Consider the following 24,245-nt stretch of genomic DNA (forward strand, 5'->3'; position numbering starts at 1 on the left):
GAAGCGAGCTCTGAGGACAGGATTCTGGAGTTGGATCACTGTCTAGCCCAATGGTGCTAGGCAGAATATGGATAGCCCCAGAAGTGCTATCACTGAGCAGTTGCCCAAATTTTCACCTGTAGTAAATTGGAAGAGCTACAGGTCAAGAGGTAAAATAGCTGGTACAATTGTCTGGCATTTAAGAAGTGAGGAAAAGTAACTACAAGAAGTATGGGTTTTGGTGGCTATTGCTAAGTGCCATTAATATCTTGAAAAGAGTAAATGACAGGTTTAGATCTATTCATCACCAACCTAAAGAGAAGAGACCCTCATACACCTGCAGCTGGAAGGCAGACTGCAAGGAAGTCCTGTTACAGGCCCTTATTTTACAAAGAGTCGAACTTCAGAGAAGACTGAATTCTAAGCTCAGGGTGGTCTCTTATGCCAATGTCAAGGCCTTGAAACTCAGCATGGGGCTATCTAGATAGATGTACCTGAGAACTTTGACTCCAGATGCCTCCTGAACTCACTGAGCCTACAGAAAAGTCCTCTTGCCCCTTGTTGGAAGAATGAGCTACCACCCCCACCAACTCCCGATTTTTCTGGAATGAAGACTGTGTAGAGACTGCTCAGGACAATGCAAGTGAACAGTCATGGGCAGGGCGGCAAAGTGAAGAGAGGGTTTATCCTCCGAAGGAGCTGTAGGACTGGCCAGCGTGCATCAGCAGGAGCAAGGAGATTGTGTCTGGGAGTGGATCCTGGTCCAGGAAGGGTGAAATGTGAAACCAGATAAGTGAGAATTATTGACAAAAGGGCATGCTTCTCTACTGCAGAGTTTAACTAGCCTGGCATGGGCCAAAGGTGATGATTCTGATATACTCCTGGGTGGCTCCTAGAGACTTAGTATAAGACATGGTACACATTAAATCAAGTGGAAGCAGAGATGCCAGAACTACTGTGGCAGAGTCTGGAAAAGTGGGTCCCAAGGATAGAGAAGTTGGTGTGCTAGAAAGACTCTGCACTCTACAACTGGAGAATCCGTCCATCAGGCGACTGAGTTCCTCCTAAGGGGGACACGACTAATGTGTCTCAGACACTAACTAAGGGGAGAAGGAATGCACTGCTGAGGGGGCAGCACATCCTTGAGAAGCTCAATGGCAGCTGTCCCCTGCAGGCTGGAATAATGCTAGAGATGTTTTACAGAACTGGATCCCCCAGTAGTGAGTAAAATGATAGAATTCCAGAATAACAGAGGCCAAGTGGCAGCATTTAACCATGAGGACAAGATAAAGTAATTTCCCTAATGGGCATGAATGTTAGAGTGACAGCTGGGAGGCCTGGCCTGTAGGTATCTATGAAGACAGACATGCATGGATATGCTGTTCCTATAGGCAAGACAGATGAGCAGCTGACAAGGATATTGCTTTAGACATATAATCAAAAAAGATTGGAAATCAATGAGCAGAATGCTGAGGTCAGCTCTCTAAAGGTAAAGTCTAGACCCCTTGCCCAGCTTCCAAACCTCAGCCAGTTCTCAATGGAATCCAGAACTCACTGATGGAAATGAGGGCAGTTTCTCATAAGAAAGAACCTCGTTAATGTGCACAGCACTGATTCCCTCAAGTTTTCATGGGAGGGCTCTATAGCCATTTATTCAAGTAACTCACATGCTGGGGAAAGGAAAATACACAGATCTTTCAAGGGATGTTCAGTACAGTGTCAGAGTTGATGCTAATCCCTGGGGACTCAAAGCCCTGTCATAGCCCCTGTTAGAGTAGAGTATGTGGAGATGAGGTAATGTCCATCTCACAATGGGCCCTCTGGATCCACAAAGCCACCCAGCAATCATTTCCCCATTTCCTGAATGTAAAATCAGGATATACATTCATACATACATCATAATACATAGCAATTGGCTGACCCGGTTCCTTAATCTGTGGTTTCCTAAACTATGAAATAACAATGACTGTCTTAGGGAAGGCCAAGCAGAAGCCTCTGAAACTGAAGTTTCATGACGACAAAAAGTAAGTTAAAAGCAATATCACATTCTTGGGGAATGAGAGAGATTAGTGCCACCTACAAAGACATGAAGGAGGCAGGGGTTGTTACCCCAGTTACGCCTCCATTTTAATTCAGCAGTCTGCCCTGTGGTATCTCCTGGTGGTTCATGCTGCTAAATGGCTCCTAAAACTTAACCAAGGAGTAGCCCCAATTATAGTTGCTGTGCCAGATGTGGTATCTTTATTATAATGGGTTAGCACAGCCTTAGCAAGTGATATGCAACTATTAATATGGAAATGCCACTTTTAAAGGATTCAGCAGGATGTAGGTTGAGAAGCAATTCACATTCTCAAGGATTGGACAACAGTATATCCTTATGGTCTTGCTCCAGAGCAATGTGAATCCTGCTCTGTGTTACAATATAGCCTTTCTGGAAACTCTAGAATACATTACATTGGTCTACTGGATTGATAACAGTATGTTCATGGGCCTGATAAGCGAGAAATGTTGACTATTCTGAATGACTTACTAAGTCACAAACACTGCAGGTGGTGGGAGAGAAACGTTACAAAGATTCAGAGATGTGCCATATAGGTAAGCTTTCAGGGGTTCAATGGTCTGGAGCATGTCAGTGTATCCCCTCCAAAGCTCCATGCTAGTGCAGCTCATACCTCCTACCACTAAGAAACTCAGAGCTTTGTGGGCCTCCTCTGGTTAGGAGAATCACCATGGTTGACATTCTGATGAATGTGATTCTAGGCTTTGTAACGTGTGTGTGTTTGGGAGACAGGGAGTAGGGAGGCAGTGGGTATACCATCTTAATAAATAAAAAATGCTTATCAACTTTTTTCACTAAATAACATACAATGGACATTGTCACATCGATAAATACAGCTCTACATCATCCTTGCCATACCTTTCCTTTTTTCATCCAAACTGAATTGTTATTGGCTAGTTAGTGATTTTTGGTCTTGTAAGCAATACTAACTTGTACTGAGAGGCAGCACAGGCTAGCATTTAAGAGCACAGACTCTGAATGTAGCCCATGTAGGTAGAAGCCCAGCTCCTGCACATGTCTACTTGCTGGCAATGTGTGCTTGGGCAAGCTATTCATCCTTCCCCTGCACTGCTTCATCTGTAAAATGGAGGTAACCCTCTGGATTATTGTGAGGATTAATAAGTTAATATTTATTATTCACTTAGAAAGTTTCTGGCCCTGCATGCAATACAAGTAATAAATAAACAAATCTAAGATTAACACAAACACCCTTGTATCAATTCAGGCTCTTTGCCATCAAGAGAGACCCAATTTATCTAGGTTAGGCAAAAAGGGACTTCGATGATGAAATACACAGTGCCTCACAGAAAGGGCTGGAAGGCAAGGGTACTGAGCTGGCAATTAGCCCTGGAAAAAGGCAGGAATCAGAGTGTTTTCAGGCATTGAGCACCAGGAATGATGCAGCCGTGTCCTTAAGGATGTTAATAATTTTACTAATTTTTTGGTAAAAAAACAAAAAAACTCCTCACAATACTTCACTCAAGAGTCCAACTCCCACCAAACAGCATCTGGCTGGCCTGGCCTGCTCACGGGCCAGCATTGTGATGAATAGCCCCTCACTCCTGCACCCAGAAGGGAGGGCTCCTTCACCCAAAGGAACCGAGAACTGTTAGGAAAGGGGGATGGAGGAGGCTGGACAGCCAAGGAAATCACAGCTGACCAAGGGAACCCACCTGGGACACTCAAGGCCTGGACCACTGCTGTCTAATGGAGGAATAGGGGCAATTCCAGGCCAGTCAGAGAGGCCACAGAGTTGGGGGGCTGCTGAGTTCCTTGGGTCCATGGGACCAGGTAACTGTTTCCCCATTGTCCTGTGCTGCGGAGGCAAAGGCTGAGTTGGTCACTGTTCTAGAGGGAAGGCGGTCTGCCTTACACCACTGGACAACCAAGAACAAGGATGGGAGCTATACCTGTCATGGTGTCAATCCAGGACACCTGCATTCAGAGATGCTGGATCCTGGGTGGGTTCCTACCCTCTGGGAGTGTGCCATGTCCCTGGGAGCTGCCAGGACCTGGTGCTCTAATTGTCCTGAGCTGAGAGGTCATGAGCTCTCGGTAATGACCTCTCAGCTGGAATCTATCATGGTGAGTCCTGGGCATCAGCACACACCCTGCTCTGCTGAGCTGGGAGAAGCACATTCCACCGGGAAGAAGGGTAGATGGCCCTGAGAGGCTTCACAAAGCTCTGGAATTGGAGCCCAGGAACTAAAGTTGTCATGACTGTTTCCTATGACACCAAACTCTCACATATGCCTAGTAGGGTGCCATGTATTCCCTAGTTAGATGCTCAGGGAAGTCAGAGCAGGAAGGAAGCAGAGGGAAGGCCGGGGCCTGAATCCCTTGGAAAGAGGTGGCTGCTTCAGTAAGTCCCTGAAACAAGTACGGGATTCGATACCATCACTCAATCTCCTTCTGTAACAAAGACAAAAAGTACACTTTGATTCCTCTGCAAGAGCTGATATGTCTCATCTATATAGATGATTTATAATTAACTCCAATGAAATTCTAGAATACCCATGCCTTTTCCCCAGGGGTATTATTTGTTTTCTTGTTTTGTTTACTGAAATAAGTCAACTCCTGTGAGCACAGAAGTACAGAGTATGCGTAGTCCTGAGTTGTGTATCTCATAACGAAGGTGCGCTTCCTGTTTGATGCTATGTTTAGTGGTATCTCTTCTCTTGGGTGGGCAGTGGGCCCGAGGGAGTCTCTCTAGAACTTCTGGTGCCCCCAGGACCAGGCCTGAGTGTGGGAGGGGGGTAGGGCTGGGTCATTGCTTAGGAGTGAGGAGCAGGGAGTTCTGCTTCTGATATTTAGGAGGAAACTCCTGAGCATCAAGCCCTCTTGCAGATGACAGCTAGAAACTCCGGACAGTAGTCAAAAAACAATGGCTTGAGGCCTCTGCAAGGTAAATGAAACTCAAAGAGACACTTCCTGTTTTTTATTGCCTGTCCCTGAGAGCAGCAACAGTTTTGTGTGGCACAACCAAAGCTTTGATAGAAAGCCTACCTTCTTTGTGGTTAGCCGAGCCATGGGGAAGAGCCCAGAGCAACCAGGCTTTCTAAGGAATGAAGGGAAAATCCCAGAAGGCAAAAAGTCACAGAAAAGAACTCAAATAATGTGTATGAACCTTCCCAAGTCTCTGACTGATGCCTGGAGTGAAGTGAAATCAGTCTGAACATAGGGCGGAGCTTTGCCCACTGCAGACAAGAACTAGAGTGTAGCTTGAACCTAAACACAGAAATCACCTGCCAGAACAAAAGCTCTTCCTGTTCTGAACCAAGCTAGAGTTAGCAATTAGCTGCCAATGTAGTCACTCTAGGTGCAGACTGGACACCGGGTGCTGCGGATCAATGTAACTAACGAGGTGCCTTCCCACCTTCTGCTATCACTTCTGTTCAGATCCCCTGGGCTGGAATTTTTCATCTGACATAAAACCACCTCTTACTACATTACATCAACACCGAGATATTGCTCTCCTGAAATCTTCATTCACATTTTCCGCCGAACTCCATGTGTGTGTGACTGAAAGAGTCTACACCAGTTCACACAAGGACAGCACACTCTGGAGTTGTGTAGTGTGGCCCCACCAGCATTAAGCAGGAAACTAGGGTGTGGCCTGTTCAGGGAAGGGGGTTACTTCTCTACTGAGACATTTGGTTACATATTTAACTGCATCCTGCCAGAGCTGCCAGAAAGGTGGGTAGGACCACTTTCCATCTCCTGTTCACCTCACCCTCCAGAGGGTTCATCCACAGTTGCCTGAGTCTGGGTGGGGAGGAGGATGCAGGACCTCAGCCTTGAGATCTCAGGACCTCGAGTCTTGGCCATATAATGATGTAGCCACCACTTCTGGCTCTCTCTGGTGTCTGTTTTCACTCCTCTGGGTCTCAGAGAATGGGATTGTGCCCATGGTTGGTGCACTCTGCATGCCAGTGGACATGTCTGCTCTTAGATGGTTTTGTAACGTCTGTGTCAGTACATGTGGCCCAGAGTGCTGTACAGGAGCTGGCTGGTGCTTTTTGTTTTGTGCTTATTCAGAAAATACAAGAAATAACTCCTGGGTTCCTGCATTGTGCCATTGTCTGAATGATAAATGGTAAATCCCGGCCCCACTTCCTCATGCCCCCCAGTGGGGAAGGACCCAATTTCCAATTCCGAATTTTACAAGCACAGCTCAAGAATACCATTATTGTCATCACAGCTGAGCCTGGAATCCAGGCTCTGGGATAAATGCGAGCCCCTCAATTCCATGCCTCCACATTCAATGGGCTGAACATCCTCTAGAATTATTCATGAGAGAGGGTGTAATAGGCCATAGATGGTATGTGTTGGGAGTGCAGAGGGGTCTCCAATTCTTTCTGGAAAGGAGGGTGTCACCTACTAGACTGAGTCCACTGGCCATTCTCAACTGGCTAGTAGCTGCATAAGTGAATCTGTCAGGGAACTTACCCTTTATTCCCCTATACATCAAGAAAATGGATCAGTCGCAGATGAGATGGATGAGTTTTCTTTTTTTTTATTATTATACTTTAAGTTCTAGGGTACATGTGCACAACGTGCAGGTTTGTTACGTATGTATACATGTGCCATGTTGGTGTGCTGCACCCTTTAACTCATCATTTACATTAGGTATATCGTAATGCTATCCCTCCCCACTCCCCCCACCCCACGACAGGCCCCGCCCGGTGTGTGATGTTCCCCACCCTGTGTCCAAGTGTTCTCATTGTTCAATTCCCACCTATGAGTGAGAACATGTGGTGTTTGGTTTTCTGTCCTTGCGATAGTTTGCTCAGAATGATGGTTTCCAGCTTCATCCCTGTCCCTACAAAGGACGTGAACTCATCATTTTTTATGGCTGCATAGTATTCCATGGTGTATATGTGCCACATTTTCTTAATCCAGTCTACCATTGATGGACATTTGGGTTGGTTCCAAGTCTTTGCTATTGTGAATAGTGCCGCAGTAAACATACGTGTGCATGTGTCTTTATAGCAGCATGATTTATAATCCTGTGGGTGGAAAAAACTAAAGTTCATATGGAACCAAAAAAGAGCCCACATTGCCAAGACAGTCCTAAGCCAAAAGAACAAAGCTGGAGGCATCACAGTACCTGACTTCAAACTATATTACAAGGCTACAGTAACCAAAACAGCATGATACTGGTACCAAAACAGAGATATAGACCAATGGAACAGAACAGAGCCCTCAGAAATAATACCACACATCTACAACCATCTGATCTTTGAGATGGATGAGTTTTCAACTTCAATGTCATTGTTGTGGGAACCAGCACAACTGTGTCAGTATGTTGTCCGGAAAGACGTTGGACCGGAAGGCCCTGGAGGCCACCTGCTTGTTCCACTTGACAGTTTTACAGCCCACCTGGCCCTGACAACTTCACCCCAAGGTGAGACACAAGATTCCCAGCAAAGCCTGGTTCCCAGGGCCATTTCATGGCCTGGCCAGACCAGGTGGTCCTGTGCTAGTGGGCTGGGGCCCTATAGGATGCCAACCTGTTCCCTGGGCACAGCATTTGTACCTATGAAAAACACGTGCACCAGTTATGAGAAGTGCACAGGGCTGTCCCACCAGCTCCAGAGACCCACTTGGCCCTGGTGAGAGCTCATTAGACTTTATTTTGGATTTCTCCTAGACCAGATCTGTTATGACTGACAGGCTAAAAAGACCCACCTCATCCTCAAAACAGGGTTTTCTCAGCCCTTGCTAGGCACAGGTGCCCTGGGAGAACCCCCCTAGTGGTCGAGTCAGCTGTTTCCCACCCACATTTCCAGGAGGAGCACCTGTGGAGAGGCAGACTCCACCCCTTCCCTGCACATCTCCTCCAGACCATGGTTGGCAGATGGGCATTGGCCTTTGCTAGAACTGTACTTCCTGTCTCATAATCACTAAATCTTCATGAAGCTACACTTTCCACCCCACTCTTCCTTTGTTCAGCAACACTGAGGTCCTTGCCAGGTACTCTATTCTTCATAGGAGCACCCACTTTCCAGCCCAAAGAAATGAAAGTTGCTGCCCACGAGGTGCTGGTGGAGGCCATCTGGATGGGCCACCAGGTACTCTCCTTCTCTCACCACACATGCGTCACCTGGCAGTCCTAAGATCTAGGATAGTCCAGGGACCATTCCATTCCAGCTCACTGTGCTGAAACTAGTAGACACATGGAGGTTTGCAGAAATATTAGGAGTGAGGACTTATTAAAAGGCTGCACATTTCATTGAAGCCTTTGCTGCCTCCAGCCCCAGCCTCCAGGTTCTCTCCACTCCTGGTGGTGCCCAGCCCAGCATTGTTGGCACCCTGCAGCTCACAAGGAGACCTCAGTCCCACCACAGCTCAGAAGACATTCCTCCACCTTTCTGAGGGCAGGTTTGACCCCACAGCCTTAGTTCCACCCTTGTGGGGTGCATCCAACATGGAGCTGCCTGGTTCCAAATATCCGATGACAGCCGATATTTGTGCTAATGGGGACCCACTGGTGGACACAGGAAGATGCCATCAGGAATCTCCAGAATGTGAAACGTGGTGAACCTGTAGAGAGTCATTCTTTTTCAGTCCAGCAGTTGGGGCTCAAAGGGAAGCTGAGACTCAGAGGAGCCCCGTGACAGAGCAGGAGCACCACCATCTTGGACAAACACCACAATTTTAAGCTCACCTTAATTAAAAAGCTGCCTAAATCCAGCCCAAAAACATCAGCCTAATGGCTAATATCAGCATAACCAGAAACATTCCAACCCTAAGATAAGCCACCCTCCTCCAACCAGAAACATGCCAACCCTGAGACAACCTCCCCTCCAACCAGAGACATTCCAACCCCACAATAAACTTTCTCTCACATAGAAACATTCCGAGCCTGCTATAAGCTCCCCACTTCCTAAACCCTTAGATACCCTTAGTCTGTAAGAGAAAATGCTCCTGACCAAAACTGACCAGAATCCTCTCTCAGGTTTATTCTCCAAAATAAACCTGTCTTTAACTGTTGAGCCACTTTTCATGTTTCTTTCCCCTTTCTTTAACTCTTACACCCTGGGGGTAAACGAAGGTGAAGCTCTTTCCCCTCATTCAGGGAGACTGGGTTTGGGGTGGGGGACATTGCCACACTTGTCTGTATGAAACGCACTGCATGAAACCTCATGTCTTCTAATTCACTCTATGCCACCCACTTTTGCCATTTGCCCACTATTTTTTAATGTTTTCAACTGCTCAGCATCTAGTCACATCAGCGTGCCCTGCAAGGACTGCAGGAGTGTCCTGCAGGGCCTCAAGGTGCAGGGCAAGCTTGAGGGCTTCAGCCTTGGGGGAGGTGCAGAAGGCAGGGCCACCTTGGGGTTCCGGAAGGAATGAAGTTCTCAGGGAAGAGGACAGGGACCAGGAGGAGGGAAGGGCAGAGTCCCCCGCCCCTCACGGGCTGAACAGAGGGCAGGCAGTGCCCTGGTGATGCTCGTGAGCTGCTGGATGGCAAAATGATCTCAGAATCCAGTCCTTACATGGGTTCGACTTTATTTAGAAGGAACTATGGCACTTCTACCACACATTTCGAAGTGTTTGGTGAGCTAGAATCCCAAGAAGATGAGGATTTTCAGCTTTATTTCCACCCAGCCCTTAGGAGGCTGCAGTGCCCTGCGTCACCAGGAGAGGGGGCGCAGGCCCAGTGGTGGGCGGAGCCTGGAGGAGCACGGGGTGGCCGCTTGGATGGGAACACTGGAGGCTGACATGGGGAATGGTGGTCACTGGCCCCTTGCTCGCTGCTCATGGTCACAGTGTGTCTGTGTTAGGCCTCGCTGGCTGGGTGGCCTTGGGAAGGAGGCATGAGGTGGCTTCCATGGGCCACCAGGAGCCTGTGGTGCCTGTCAGTATCAAGGGACAGGGATTTGTGCATGTCCAGCTGCGGATACAACAGGGGCTCAGCTGAAGGACCCTGTGTGATGATACAGACTTAGGGGTGGCCCTGGGCCAGTCTGTTTCCTTCTGGTGCTGCACAAAGACTGAGGGCATCCTCGGGGTTTCTCATGAATGGTCCCCACCTTCAGAAGGTAGCCAGAGGGACTTCCTGTGTTGTTCAATGCTCCCCTTGTCTTTCTGACTCCCTACAAGCCTTCACCCATAGCCTCTTCCTCCGTGCCAGGGTACTTCTTCCCATTCCCCCATTTTCCAAGGATTCACCCCCTTCCAACAGCAATAATTACATTTCCACCTCCAACAATCCCACTGGCATCTTACAGTGTTGCAGGTTTGGGAGCCCAGTCACTGAGGCTCTGCTGAGCAGGGGACCCTGGTGAGTGGGCCAGGGAGGGTCAGACCAGCCTGGTCTCACTCAACTTCCTAAAAGCTGAAATATTGCCACCAAATGCCTGCTGAGCCCAGGGGATAATTGCATCACAATCATGCAATTGCAAGGAACTATGACCCCAGCCTCTACCCATCTGGGGCACAGATAGAAGAGAACCTGAGAGGAGAGATGTACACCCATGTGCTTGAAATCTTTAAGATATAGGCAAAACGAAGAAACAGATGGGGATCAAAATACCAGCTTTATTCCTGATAAGAACTGGATTAGGAATGTGGCTTAGACATGTGGCAGTAAAGGGAGCCCTAACACTAAACCCCAGAACTGGCTTATCCCCATGGCATCGAACCCTCCCTCATGCCATGTAGGCCCCCGTCCTTGTGCACTTGAGCTTGGAGGAGCCAACAGAGTCTTGGTCTCTGCAGGCAGCATGACTCCAGGGACACCCGGCAAGGAGCAGGCTCACTCCCACTCCCAGTCAGAGAAGAGTCCCCTAGAAGATGGGCAGGGACCGGGCCTTGATTGATTGATGTTCCACCTCCTAGAAGGAGACAGTTCGGCAGGACTGGCTGCTCCCACTAAAGATCCCAGACGCCTACTCTTCACTAGTCACTTCTACATCCCTTGGAGGGTGGGCAGGTTCTCTATTCTTATGCCCCAGTGGCACTGTTGCTGTAGCTGCCTCCTGCCCTGAAACTCTCTGGTCCATGATGCCAATGACCTCATCTCAGGGATAGACCTCTGGTTCCCACATGGGGGTCCCAGGTTCAAGAATCACAGCCCCTCCCCACCCCTTGTCACTAAAGTCTGAACTGAAGCTGCTCTTGGTGAAGCTCACGAAGGCCCATCACCTGGCTGGGTGCCCTGCCTGTGGTCCTTCCTCAATCACTGCCTCTCCTGCTTCTGAGTTTTCCAGGCTCCAGTAACTGGAACTACTTCTGTGACAGCAAAAACATTCCCTGTTGCCTGTACTCCTTGCAGCCATAGAAAATGCTCCAGGAGTTCCATTATTTCCTTCTAAACAATCCAGCAGGATTTTTAGAACTTCATACTACTTCTTAATTTGGTCCTGTCCATTTCCCAACCCAGGTGTGTCTGACGTATTCCGGATCAAAGAAACTTTGCTTTTTCCCACAGAGGCCTAGAGATTCTCCATTAACTGGCATTGCTTTTGCAGAGTATGGTGTGTGCTCAGCTTTCTCCAACCCTGTCTGACAAGAACATCTCCTTCCCTGCTGCCAGGAGATGCCCTAGCAAGGGCTTGTCCACCTGTGAAGGTCAACACTTGCAGATTTCCCAGCCAGCTCATTGGTCTGGAATTCCAGCCCCTAAGCACACCCAGAGAAAAGCTGGTACATTTATGTCAGTGCCACTCAGTGGCCTGGGCCTGCCTGCTGCCCAAGAGCAGTGAGAGGGGTGAGTGCGGACGCCAGAGCAGACTGGTGTGGTCCGCGCCAGGCCTTGTCAGGGCTGCTGTGCTCCATGGAGACTGGGATCAGAGGACAGCTGTGCCCAACAGATGCTCAGCTTACCAGCCACTGTGCCCCCATAAAACTGGGGAGTCATGGGGGAGCGAGCAAGAGAAAGAGAGAGAGAGAGACCTACAGGTGTGCAGCACCTGATAGAAACAGTGACCTCGCCCACTGGAAAAGCTGTCCTCACCAGTGTCCTGGCACCTGCTTATTCGCTCATTTTGGGGAAGCAGGGCACCAGTAGAATCAGGGTAGAAACCCCCCACCCTCATATTTTCAAATGTACCTGGACAAGCATTCACAGCTGCCAACTATTGTGCAATAAACAGCAAAAAAAAAAAAAAAAAAAAAAAAAGTCCTTGAACCAAAATTGTCCTTAGCTGCTCTGCCCTCTAAGAGGGGGCATAGTTTACATGGGAGTCGGGGAGAGACGCCATGTTTGCCCCTTCCCCTTGCTGACATGGCTGGGGGTGGGGGCTGGAAAAAGTTGGATTCAGCAGAATATGATTTGGAAAACATGGCTCTGGAGCACCATCCCCTCTGGCCCCTGAATCCTCACCAGGTTCCACCCTCTGCTCACCTTGAGCCCTGGATTCCAGCGCCCCCAGGCTCCCAGCTGCCTCCCTGTCTCTGCCCCATGGTTTTGCCTGGAGTTCTGGTCCCCGGTTGTGTCCTGTGGCCCCATTCTCATGCGCCCTTTGCTTCTATTTCTTTACCTATGACTTTATACTGATGTAAAGCGAGTCTTCTCGGTCACTTCTTGTTCTTTGAGGAATGATGAATCAGAATCTAAATGGAAAATCTGGGCAGAGGTAGAACCCCCAGCAGGAGCCACCCTGCCCTTCCATGTCTAGATCGTCTGGGTTCTAACCTCCATCCTCCTCCTATGAGAAGCTTTTGTTCTCTCAATATTCCAGTGAGTTCTCCGAAGCTCAGATGTCTCTTCACCCCTGGCTGTTCCAAGGCGGCCCCATAGTCAAGATTCCTTAAACCCTTGCACCTAAAATGTTTGCCTTTCTTACCATGTTGGCTCCAGCCTCTGGTCCCAGGAGTGTGGAGAGTTCTCTCTTACTTCTGGCTGATTTCCAGGAAGGCTAAGAACACTTTCCCCAGGTTATAATGCTGAGCATTTTGGTTCTCTCCAGCCCCGGGTCCCAATGTCAGGACCTACCTTAGTCCAGTCCATGCTCTCCCATGGGCCTGAGAGAAGATTTGAAGTTTCTATCTTTCCCTCCAACCCTCCAACTCCCACCCCCAGCCATGTCAGCAAGGGGAAGAGGCAAACATGGAGTCTCCCCCCAACTCCCATGTAAACTATGCCCCCTCTTAGAGGGCAGAGCAGCTAAGGACAATTTTGGTTCAAGGACTTTTTTTTTTTTTGCTGTCTATTGCATAAACAAGTGGACTCCCGGGAGCCGGCCCTGCTAATCCTCTGGGCCCTCCTTCCCTGGTCCTGCAGGTCTTGCTGCTTGTCAGGCCTCTCCTCCAACCCTCTGCCACATTTCAGAAAAGCTGAGAACCGCTTGGAGTGAAAAAGGAGGAGAAACACGGTGTCTGTATCCCAGCAGGAAGCTAAATAAATACTTTCACTTCTCTTTTCCCCATTTGGGCAGAAACCTCTGAGGGTGAGTCAGTCTGTCGGCCGACTTCCTGCTCCAGGTCTGGGCAGCCACACTGCATGCGGGCTGGGCCGACTGGGGAGCTCATAGGCCAGGCTCTGAGACCCAGGCAGGGCCTAGGGTGGGACGATGGCAGGTGAGGGCAGCAACCTGAGCACCAGGTGAGTCTTTAATCTCTCTTCCTTTAACCTTTATCTCTGGCAGTATTGGAGCTTTCATGCCTTTAGTTCAGTTTCTGTCTAAAGCTTCAGTTTAGTCCTGCTTTGAAAGAACATAGGTAGGTAGTGTAATATAATGAAATAAAAGAGAATATAATAAGGAAATCAGATTTTTACAACTGCAGCAGGACAGCTGTTGGTGTGAGTCCAGCTTGCCATAACACAGATGACTTTTCTTGTTTTGAAACTACTGCTCAGCTGGCCGGGACACTCTGAACAGTTGTTTCAGTCATTTGTGACTGACAGTTATTATTTCCTCATGATCTCCGAAACCTTTCACATCCCTCTGCCCTCTCTACCTTCACCTACGTCATGTCAAAGAAGGTAGGTTAGGAAATAGACACTCCAGGGTAAACAGCTGGCTTTCTTTTAAACATTGGAAACTGTGGTTTCACCTGTCTTGGCAAGGGGCCTCGGTCAGCTTTGGGGCTATTTCCTTGACTGACTCAGGGTGTGAATTCTGATACAATTGACCTTGATCCAAAGAAGGAAAAAGAAGAAAAAGGCCCAGGATGGCAGAAAGCTAAATATTTTTATTTTTACTTCAATTTCCTGTCCCAAGATGGGGGATGCCTCTGACCAGAAAAGAAATGGAAATCCTATCTTTTCTCTAGTAACGAGTTTATAAACAACATTACTTAATCTTTTTATTTTATTTTATTTTTTTGAGACAGGGTCTCACTCTGTCACCCAGGCTGGAGTGCAGTGGCATAATCCCGGCTCACTGCAACCTCTGTCTCCTGGGTTCAAGCGATTTTAATCTTTTAAATTTTTTAATACAAAAGAAATACATTACATTCTTACTCATAAAATTTCAAACAGTGGAGAAGTATATAAAGAAAAAAGTCTTCTTCACCACTCACTTCGCCTTGTAGCTTCCTTTCACAGTCTTGTGAAGAGTCTTTGGCATAGCTTTCCTCATATTTTTCGATGCATTTATGTGTATGAAGTATGTTTTTGTAAACACATAATTTGTGTTCTCGTTTTGTAATAAATGGAATTACATTGCGCATGCTATTCTGCATTTTGCATTTTTATTCATTTTAATGGTGGAAATCTTAGAGATCTTTTCACCTTAATACATGTAGATCTACCTCATTCTTTTTACACATACTATTCCATAGAATTTACATAGCATAATTTTTTAACCATTCTCCAATTGAAGGACATTTAGATTGTTTTAAATTGTTCACGTTTATCAATAAGCTATAATAATGATTATATATTTCTCTTTTTTTTTGCACGTATACAAGTATTTATCTTGTGTCTAAACCTTAAAAAGTGGAATTGTTGAAGCAAAGGGTGCTGTTATTTACTTGTTTATAGATCCTGCCAGATTGTCTTTTTAGGAGGCTGAACGGAGGTGTTTCACGAGTAGCAAATTAGATGAACCAGCTTCCTGCACACAGCCAAAGTCTGCAAAGGTGATGAAGAATTGCATTTTGTTTTAATTTGTATTTTCCTGATAATGTGGAAAGCTGAACAGCTTTTCATGTTTCTTGGCCACTTAAATTTCCTCTTCTATAATTTTTTTGTTTATTTTTTGCCATTGTGATTCAGTTGAGGTGTTTGTCTTTTTTTCATGATATGGGAGAGTTCACTAAATATTCTGCAAAGTATAAATATACTTTTCTTGTCCCTTACATTTGTATATGGTGACTTTAGTCTTATTAACAGCTTAAAATTTCATGTATAAACATCTTACGACATACATTTTATAAGACAGATGCACCCTCATTATAAATAGTGATGCAGAGAGTTGCTGACGCACTCTGTGAGCACTGTCAGTTTTTAAAGTTGTTCTTGTGTTAAGGTGGCAGGTTGGATTCTGCCTTTGTTCCAGGAAAAGTTCCTTCTCTAAAATCTCTGACATTTTCTTTTTCAATTTTTAGGCAAAATTATTCTCACATTGGAGCAACTTCAGCCTTCACAGCTTTTATCTTCCCCGTGGTGCTTTCATCTTTTCAGTTTTTTACTTTGAGTTCATAATAGTTGTCTCAAACTTTGCCTCCATGACAATTATCTAGTAATATGGTTTGGCTCTGTGTCCCCACTGAAATCTCATCTTGAATTGTAATCAGAATTGTAATTTCCAGGTGTTGACAGAAGGACTTGGTGGGAGGTGACTGGATCATGGGGCCAGTTTCTCCCATGCTGTTCTCACGACAGTGAGTGAATTCTCCCAAGATGTGTTGGTTTTGTAAATGATAGCTTCCTCTGTGCTCTCTCTCTTTCCACCTTGTGAAGAAGATACTTGCTTCTCCTTCACCTTCCGCCATGATTTTAAGTTTCCTGAGGCACCCCCCTCCCGCCGCAAGCCATGCGGAGCTGTGTACCAATTAAACCTCTTTCCTTTATAAATTACCCAGTCTGGGGGTATTCCTTTATAGCAGTGTGAAAACAGACTAATACATCTAGCTTTTAGTAGATTTCTTGTTTCTTGTAATTTCCAACTTAAAAAAATTGATTGTGTTTATTTTTGAGGAGGGATCTTAATTTGTTTCTATAGCTCTGCAAGCTCCCCTGTATTCCACATTTTGTTAATTTCTCATTCATTCAATCTTCATGGTTTTGCTTTATTTAGGTTTTCGTGCACTGTTAAGAGCTTTGGGATATTCTCATTATCGTCTCTGAGATATTATTCCAGACTGATTCTATCTGATCTTGTGTTCCATGTGCCTGCCGTGGCTTTACAGCCCCTCTGGGCAGGCTCGACCAGGGCAGCTCATCCTAAATATCCCATTTGCTCAGTCGTAATCTGGGAGAGTCATGTTTTTTTTCACGGTTCCTATTTTATCTGAGACCAACTTGTTTTTCGTCTGAGCTACAGTTTGAAGACTCTGTTTTTATTCTTATCAAGTTTTCTGAGGACACCATTAATTATCTTATCCTTTTCCCCATGTATTGTGAACCAGGTGGCCATAGAGGCAGGGTGTGTTTCTATGTTCTCTCTTCTCTGCCCCTGGCCTGTGAGAGCCTCTCCTTATGCCAATACCACACTGCTGTAGCGATGGAGTCTTTCCAGGAACTCTTGACATCTGACGAGGCAAAATCTCTTCCTCTTCCTCCAAAATGTCTTAAACTTTGGGTTCCCAAATTAGCCTGTCAAAATCTTGGCATTTTGTGTGAAATTGCACCGATGCTATAGATCAATTTGAAGAAAGCAGACATATTTACAATATTATGCCTTCCATTCTCATGAATATGGCTCATGTACATGATTAATTTAGAAATGTTTTCTATTAAAATGTATTTTTCTCTCTGAAGGTCTTGTACTTCTGCTAGATTTCTTCATAGATATTTGATACCTTTATGCTATTATTAACTATAGTAGTCCTTTATCCACGGTTTCACTTTCTGAGGTTTCATTTACTCATAGTCAACCATGGTCCAAAAACATTAAATGGAAAATTCCGGAAGTAAACAATTCATGAGTTTTAAGTTACTTGACGTTCTGAGTAGTGTGATGAAATCTCACGCTGTCCCTCTCCATCCCGCCAAGGATGCGAACTATCCCTTTATCTATCGTATCCACAATTTGGACACCACCAGTCCATGAATCACTGAGTAGCCATCCTGGTAATCAGATCGGCAGTCATGGTATCACAGTGCTTGTGTTCAGAGAACCCTGATTTTAGTCAATAAAGGCCCCAAAGCACATGAGGACTGATGCTGGCAATTCAGATATGCCAAAGAGAAGCCGTCAAGTGCTTCCTTTCAGTGAAAATGTGAAATTTCCTGAAAGAAAAAAAAATCACATGCTAAGGTTGCTAATATCTACAGTTCAATATTTTGAGAGAGAGAAAAAGACCACATTTACATAACTTTTATTACAGTATATTGTTATAGTTGTTCTACTTTATTATTAAATATTATTTTTAATCTCTTATTGTGCCTAATTTATGTATAGATGGGGGAAAACATAGTATATACAGAGTTTGGTACTATCTGCAGTTTCAGGCATCCACTGGGGATCTTGGAAGCATCCGCTGTGGATAAAAGGGAATGAGTGTACTAAATTCTCTCTTACATATAAATTTGTATAGGTGACCCATGTTGTAATCCATGGTTATATTTTTTATTCTTGTTTCAATACTGAACTGTTTTAGTTGCTATGATCTTCTAGGTAGTGTTCTGTAACCTGTCTTGCTGGGATTCAACTGAGAGACACTAAATGAATAGATAAATCTAACAAGAATTTACGTTTTTAAAAACTCTTAATGATCCCAGCTAGAAACATGGTATATCTCTCCACTTATTTATAATTTTTTGAACTTGAGTCCTTATTGGGTCACTTTAGTGCTAGGCATTTTCAAATTGTATTTGTAAACAGGAACTCGTTTTCCTTTTACATTTTCTAGTTATTTCTTGCTGGCATAGGGGAAATCTATTTGTTTTAGTTTCATGACTTTGTGCATAGGAGACTTTCTAAGTGGTCTTCTCCCTTCTACTATTGTATTTTTCCGGAGAAATAATTACATCTTCAAAATAGCAGCTTTGTCTGCTCTTTTTCAGAATTTATACCATATATTTTTCTTTTTCTTACTTTTTTTCTTTCTTTTTCCCTTCGTGCATTAGGCAGGATTGTCAGTGTAATACTGAATAGCAACAACAAAAATGAGCATTTTAGTTTTATTCCAGTGCTCAGGGGAGCGCTTGTAATGTTTAACTTGAGACTTTCTGACAGATGCCTTTTATCAAGTTAAGGACATTTTCTGCTCTGGTTTACTAAAAGTTATTTCTTTTAATCAAGACCATGTATAGGATATTTATCAAAATGTTTGCTAAAGAATCTTTGAGGTCATCATATCATTTTACTTTTATTAATTTTGATAATTTTTCCAAAGTAAAACATACATAGAGAGATTAAAATATCAAACAGTCAACAAGACCTTAAAAAACAGAAGTAGCTCTTTTGGCCATCTTCCCCAGTCCATGTCCAGTTTCCCAGATGGATTATCTTTAACCTTTTAGCTCTTCCTTCTGTACTTACTTCTGTAATTCAAAAAGATATGCAGATACAGCTCTTTGTAATTTTTCAAGTTCCAGACATTAATCTGTTCACGTAATAGGGCAGACGATGAAGACTTCTCCCCTAATACTCCTTTTCATTCCCCATCCATTCTCATAATACATCACAGTTTGAGGTTCATCAGTAATCAGTGTTATCGTTATGAAGGTTATTTAAATGATGTTCATAACCAAGTCATATATTATGTGATGATCACATTTCCTTTCCTGTGCAACATCTTTCCCAAAAATAACTATTGCCCTCTTGTATATTTGCTTGGATTTTGTGTGCCCTCGTTATGAATTCTTCTCAGGCACCCTGCAGAATTCTAAAATTCTTCTCAGGACAGTGAGGCACATTGTGTAAATTATCAATTCCATTTTATTTTCTTGGGGGAGCCCTTCTGGAGCTACCCATTCTCCTGATCCAATTAGTTCTGGTTAGTTTCAGCTTCCAAGACTGACCTCCTGAAGCTTGACATCTCTCCTGTGTTGGGTCTTGTTTTATGTATTACATGTATCTTCTTTCTTGCTTTACTGTCTCATTTTGGCTTACCACATTTTCCAGCAGCCTCCTGACTAAGTTCATAGAAGGTATATATCTTAAGATCATTCATATCTGGAAAAAAATTTATTGTTAAACCTCACAAGCATATGAAAATTTGGTAAATCTAAATGTATAGTTTGGAAATTAATTTGGTTAACTGCCTTGCAGTTTTCAGCATTGCTAATAAGAAGTCGAATGCCATTCTGATTTTTTTTTTTTTTTTTTGACGGAGTCTTACTCTTTCTCCAGGCTGGAGTGCAGTGGCACAATCTCAGCTCACTGCAACCTCCACCTCCCTGGTTCAAGTGATTCTCCTGCCTCAGCCTCCCGAGTAGCTGGTGTACAGGTGCCCACCACCACATCCGGCTAATTTTTTGTATTTTTAGTAGAGACAGGGTTTCACCATGTTTGCCAGGAAGGTCTCGATCTCTTGACCTCATGATCCACTCGCCTCGGCCTCCCAAAGTGCTGGGATTACAGGCATAAGCCACCACACCCAACCCCCATTCTGATTCTTGATCCTGTCTTTCTATGTCACCTGTTTTGCCTGTCTGAAACTTTCTGGCTCTTCTCTTTAATCCCTTGATTCTAAATTCTCGTGATGGTTTGCCTTGGCGTGGGTGTTGTGCTTAGTTCTCCAGCGTCCTTTCAAATGGAGACCAATTTATTTCAATTCTCATCATTTTGCTTGTGATATTATTTAATTATTTTCTCCCTTCTGCCTTATCTCTCTCTCTTATGTTTTGGAATTCCTGTTAGTTGGATATTAGGTTTCCTAGGTTGATCCTCTAGAGACTTCTTTTTTTTTTTTTCTTGACAATCTTGTATGTCTTCTTCTTTTGAATCTACCTTCTATGACATTCTCTCAGGACCTTCATTTCTTCTAGTGATTTAAAAATTTCTGCCACGATATTTTTAATTTCCAAAATCCCTTTTAAAAAGTTGTTTCTTGTTTATAGCATCTTGTTGTTGTTGCTTCAAGAAATCCAGTATTTTCTCTCTCCTAATGAGGATGATGATTTTTAGAATTGCATCTGTTCTTTCCAGGTTTCTTTCCCAACTCCTGCTCCATTATTTGCTTGTTCTGAAAGAATTCATCAAGTGTCCATTGGGTGTCCATTCACATTTCAGAATGAGACGCTAGAAATCTGACTAGAAGCTCTGTGTAAGGAATGCCTCTCGTTGACTGTGCCCCATTTTGATTTTCATCTTCCAATTTATCCTCTGAAGGAACAGTGCCTCTAATTCCTAACCACTTCCAGAGTTCGAAAGCATACATGGGCTTACTCCTTGTCAGCATTTCCTCTGCAAGTAATCAGGTATTTTATTCTTTCATTCTGTGAAAATAGCTGCCATGTACACATCTATCTTCTGAAATGTTTGGTTATCTCTTATTTGATATCCTTTCCTCTCCTGTTCCCTGGTTCTCGCTGCTTTTCTGCCTGTAACTCTCTATTACAGGTGGTTTCATGGGATTTCACAGGGAACAAAGATGAATGCAGATGTGTTCAACTCGCCAGGCTTAACGAAATACATAGATCGATTATCTAATGTGATTTGTCCTGGAATTCCTGAGATAACACCTACGTGGTCATGTCACATGATTTTTTCATCCATTCCTGTGTTGGATTTACATATATTTTATTGTGGGATTTTGCCTTATGTGTTTTTAAGCAACAGTTTTTATTTTATATTTGCCTGATGTTGATAGCAAAACTATAACAGCCTTATGAAATAATTGAGGGTGATTAAAACTATATATATATATATATTTATATATATGAATGGTTTGTTTAATACAGACATTACCTGTTCCTTGAAGGATTGCTAAAAATTGTCCATTAAATGATTTGAAACTGATGTCTGTGTGTAGGTGTGGGGCGAATGTAGTTTAGGGTAGGTCTGTAAGCATATTATGCATTTCTTCTATTATTTTTAGTTCTTATGCTGACCTTTGAGCCAGTTTTGATTGTTTATATTGTCCTAAAAAGTAACTGTTTCCCTAGATTCTCTTCTTATTGGTAGAAATTGTATAGGAATTTCTTGTATAAAGTTTTAATCCTTTCCTTCTCTGAAGACGTGTCCTTTTTCCTATTCCTACCATTGTTTATTATTGTTTTTTCCTTTGTTTTCTTGATCAATCTTTCCATTTTGTTGGTCTTTTCAATGAACCACCTTTTGGTTTTATTGATCCACTACTCTTATTTTCTGTTTGAGATTTAATTAAATCTTGATTTTCTTTATTATATTTTTCTGTATATTTCTTTCCTAATTCTTTACTTCTCCTTCGTTGAGGGGATTACCTTGTGTTCTGTTTCTAATACATTGGTTTAAAACTTAATTTACTTGTCAGTGTTTCTTATTTTCTAATAAATGCACTTTAGGCCATGAGTGTTCACCTCTGTGCCTCTTTGGAAATGTTTGGCCTTTATAATGTACAGTGTTTTCATTGGATTTTATTTCTTACCATTTGTTATTTTGATTTTGATTTGCTGGTTAACCTAAGAAGTGTCTTGAAGCAGCTTTTAAAATTTCTCAGTGGAACGAGTGGGGGAAGTCGTCCTCTGTCCTTTGGTTGTTTACTCTGATCCTATCACATTGTGGTTAGAAAATGTGTTTTTTAGGATTTCGGTTTGTGAGAGTCTACTGTTGTTTTTTTGTGTGGCCTACTGCATAGTCATTTTTGAGGCTTTGCCACATTTGAAAGGCAAAATAATGTAATGATTAAGAGTGTAGTAACTAATGCCAGATGGGAGAGAGAGTGGGAGGGGCAGGGAGGATCGACACTAGGACGATTGGAGAGGGACGGCGTGAAGTCCAGCTCTGCCACTGCATAGATGTGGAGGTGGGGCAAGCCTTGTTTCTTCCCTATAAAATGATGGTATCAATAATGGTGTTACCAGTGGGCTGGTACAGGTTCTTGTCTTCACCCCAGAAAAGAATTTGAAGGCCAGACCAAACTGAAAGTACAGAAGATTTATTGCAGAGTGAAAGCAAGTACATACTCAAGAGAGGATTGTGAGTGTGCTCAAAAGAATAAGCTGAACCCAATATGGCCAGGACTCACATACTATACAGATAAGCATAATGAAGGTGTGGAATATTCCATCATAAGAGGAGGGATTTTCTGGGCAATGGGCAGGCAGTTCCCAGAATCGGATTGCCACTTTTTTCTTTACTAAATATGCTTAATCCAGAATTGACATGGCATCAGATGCATGATGGGATTGGGAGGTTTCCCCATGGAAGTTTTATAGTAATAGGGGCATAATGCAGTCAAGGGTCCACAGCCAGTCAAGTTTTTGGCCATCTTGGATTAAACCAGTTGTGGTTGATTTCTTCTTTGTTACATTCTTATCTGTGCCTACTCTAGAACGTCTAAAGTGTCTTTATTTTTGCAGCCTGTTGCAACAGTTCCTTTCCACTAAGGGGTGGGTCCTTGCGCTAACCTATTTGGCCCCATTTGTTTTGCTTTTAGCTACCTGCAAGTAATTGTGTCTTGTTCCCTCACTAACTGCCTACCACCTGTTTCATGAGAATCTGTGAGGAGGAAACAAGTTAAACTATGCACCAAGAACTTAGAAGAGTGAGTACCTCATACGGAGTGAGTACTCAGAAATGTCAGATATTTTTAATGTACTGAAACAAGTTATAACCTCTTCATTACACATCTACTTAACCCAGAATGCTCATTATTTTATTCAAATCTTTTACTTGATTTAATTTTGACTTACTGGACTTGTCAACTTCTAACAGAGATGCCTTAACGTTTTTTTACTACAATTGTTGAGTTTTTCAGTTTTCCTATATCACTGTCAGACTTTCCTTTCAATATTTTAAAGCAATTTTCTTACAGATCATGACTTCTACTACATAGACTGGTAGAATATACCTTTTATCAGTATGCAATAAACTTCTGTGCTGTTTGTATTACTTTTCAGTCTAAATTCTGTTTGTTTCTGATGTCAGTTTTGCCAGTCTTTTTTTTTGCATTTGCCTGGTATGTTGTATTAGTCTGTTCTTGCACTGCTCTAGATAAATACCTGAGACTGGGTAATTTATAAAGAAAAGAGGTTTAATTGGCTCATGGTTTCACAGGCTGTACAGGAAGCATAATGCTGGCATCTGCTTGGCTTCTGGGGAGGCCTTGGGAATCTTACAATCATGGCTGGCAGAAGATGAAGAGGGAGCAGATACGTCTTACATGGCAGGAGCGGGAGCAAAGGGTGCTACACACTTTTAAACAAGCAGACCTTGCAAGAATTGCAAGAACTCACTCACTATCAGGAGAACAGCACCAAGTGGATGGTGCTAAACCATTCATGAGAAACACCTCCATGATCTAATCACCTCCACCAGGCCTCACCTCCCACATTTGAGATTACAATGCAACATGAGATTTGGGTGAGGACACAGATCCAAACTATATCATATGTCTTCTAATTCTTTCATTTTAAATCTTATTGAGTTGTTTTATTTTTCATGTGTCCCTTATAAATGGAATATAGCTGAATTCTGTTCATTCAATTTAGGCATCTCTATGTTTTATGCATCACTTTTGTTTTATTGGCATTTATTTTTATCACCACTCTGTATATATTCTTGCTATCTTATTTTTTAATGAATATTTAAAAGAATTTCTATTTTTTCTCTCATATTCTTTCTTACCTGTCTTTGGATTGGTTGCATTTCCTTTGATCCATATTTTTTCCTCCAATGCATCCTTTTTTTTGGTTAAAAGTTAATTTTTAGTGAACAATTAAAAGACTGTTGTTCTATGAATGTCTGGAGTCACTTGGTATCTTTTCCTAAACTAAAAACTGTAACTTGATTTTATTTCCCTCCTCCATCCTCCTATCCCATCCATAAACTTTTTGAGTCCTTGTAGTCTAAAAATACCTTTATTTCACTTTCATACTTGGGTGAGTACTTGGGAAGGTTCAAAATGATTTTTCATTTAAAAATTGGACATTTTTCTTCGTTGTATTCTTGCATTGTGACCCTTATGAAAATTCCAAGTTTAATCAGGTTTTCATTCC

General features: G+C 43.5%; 1 protein-coding gene across 2 annotated transcripts in view; it reads left to right on the plus strand.

Annotated features, from left to right (window-relative positions):
* The first annotated feature begins 13,420 nt into the window (after positions 1 to 13,420).
* Positions 13,421 to 24,245, plus strand: part of SP140L (SP140 nuclear body protein like) — a 73,553-nt gene continuing 62,728 nt past the window's right edge. Inside the window, exon 1 of one of the 2 annotated variants that reach the window (XM_063713112.1) lies at positions 13,421 to 13,592. In XM_063713112.1, coding sequence (XP_063569182.1) covers positions 13,561 to 13,592 — 32 coding nt within the window. In that variant the 5' untranslated portion in view covers positions 13,421 to 13,560. Of the gene's footprint in view, positions 13,593 to 14,975; positions 15,074 to 24,245 lie in introns of those variants that run through there. The other variant, XM_063713111.1, reaches the window with a different exon arrangement.

Source organism: Pongo abelii, chromosome 11 (assembly GCF_028885655.2).
Source record: "Pongo abelii isolate AG06213 chromosome 11, NHGRI_mPonAbe1-v2.0_pri, whole genome shotgun sequence".
NCBI lineage: Eukaryota > Metazoa > Chordata > Mammalia > Primates > Hominidae > Pongo > Pongo abelii.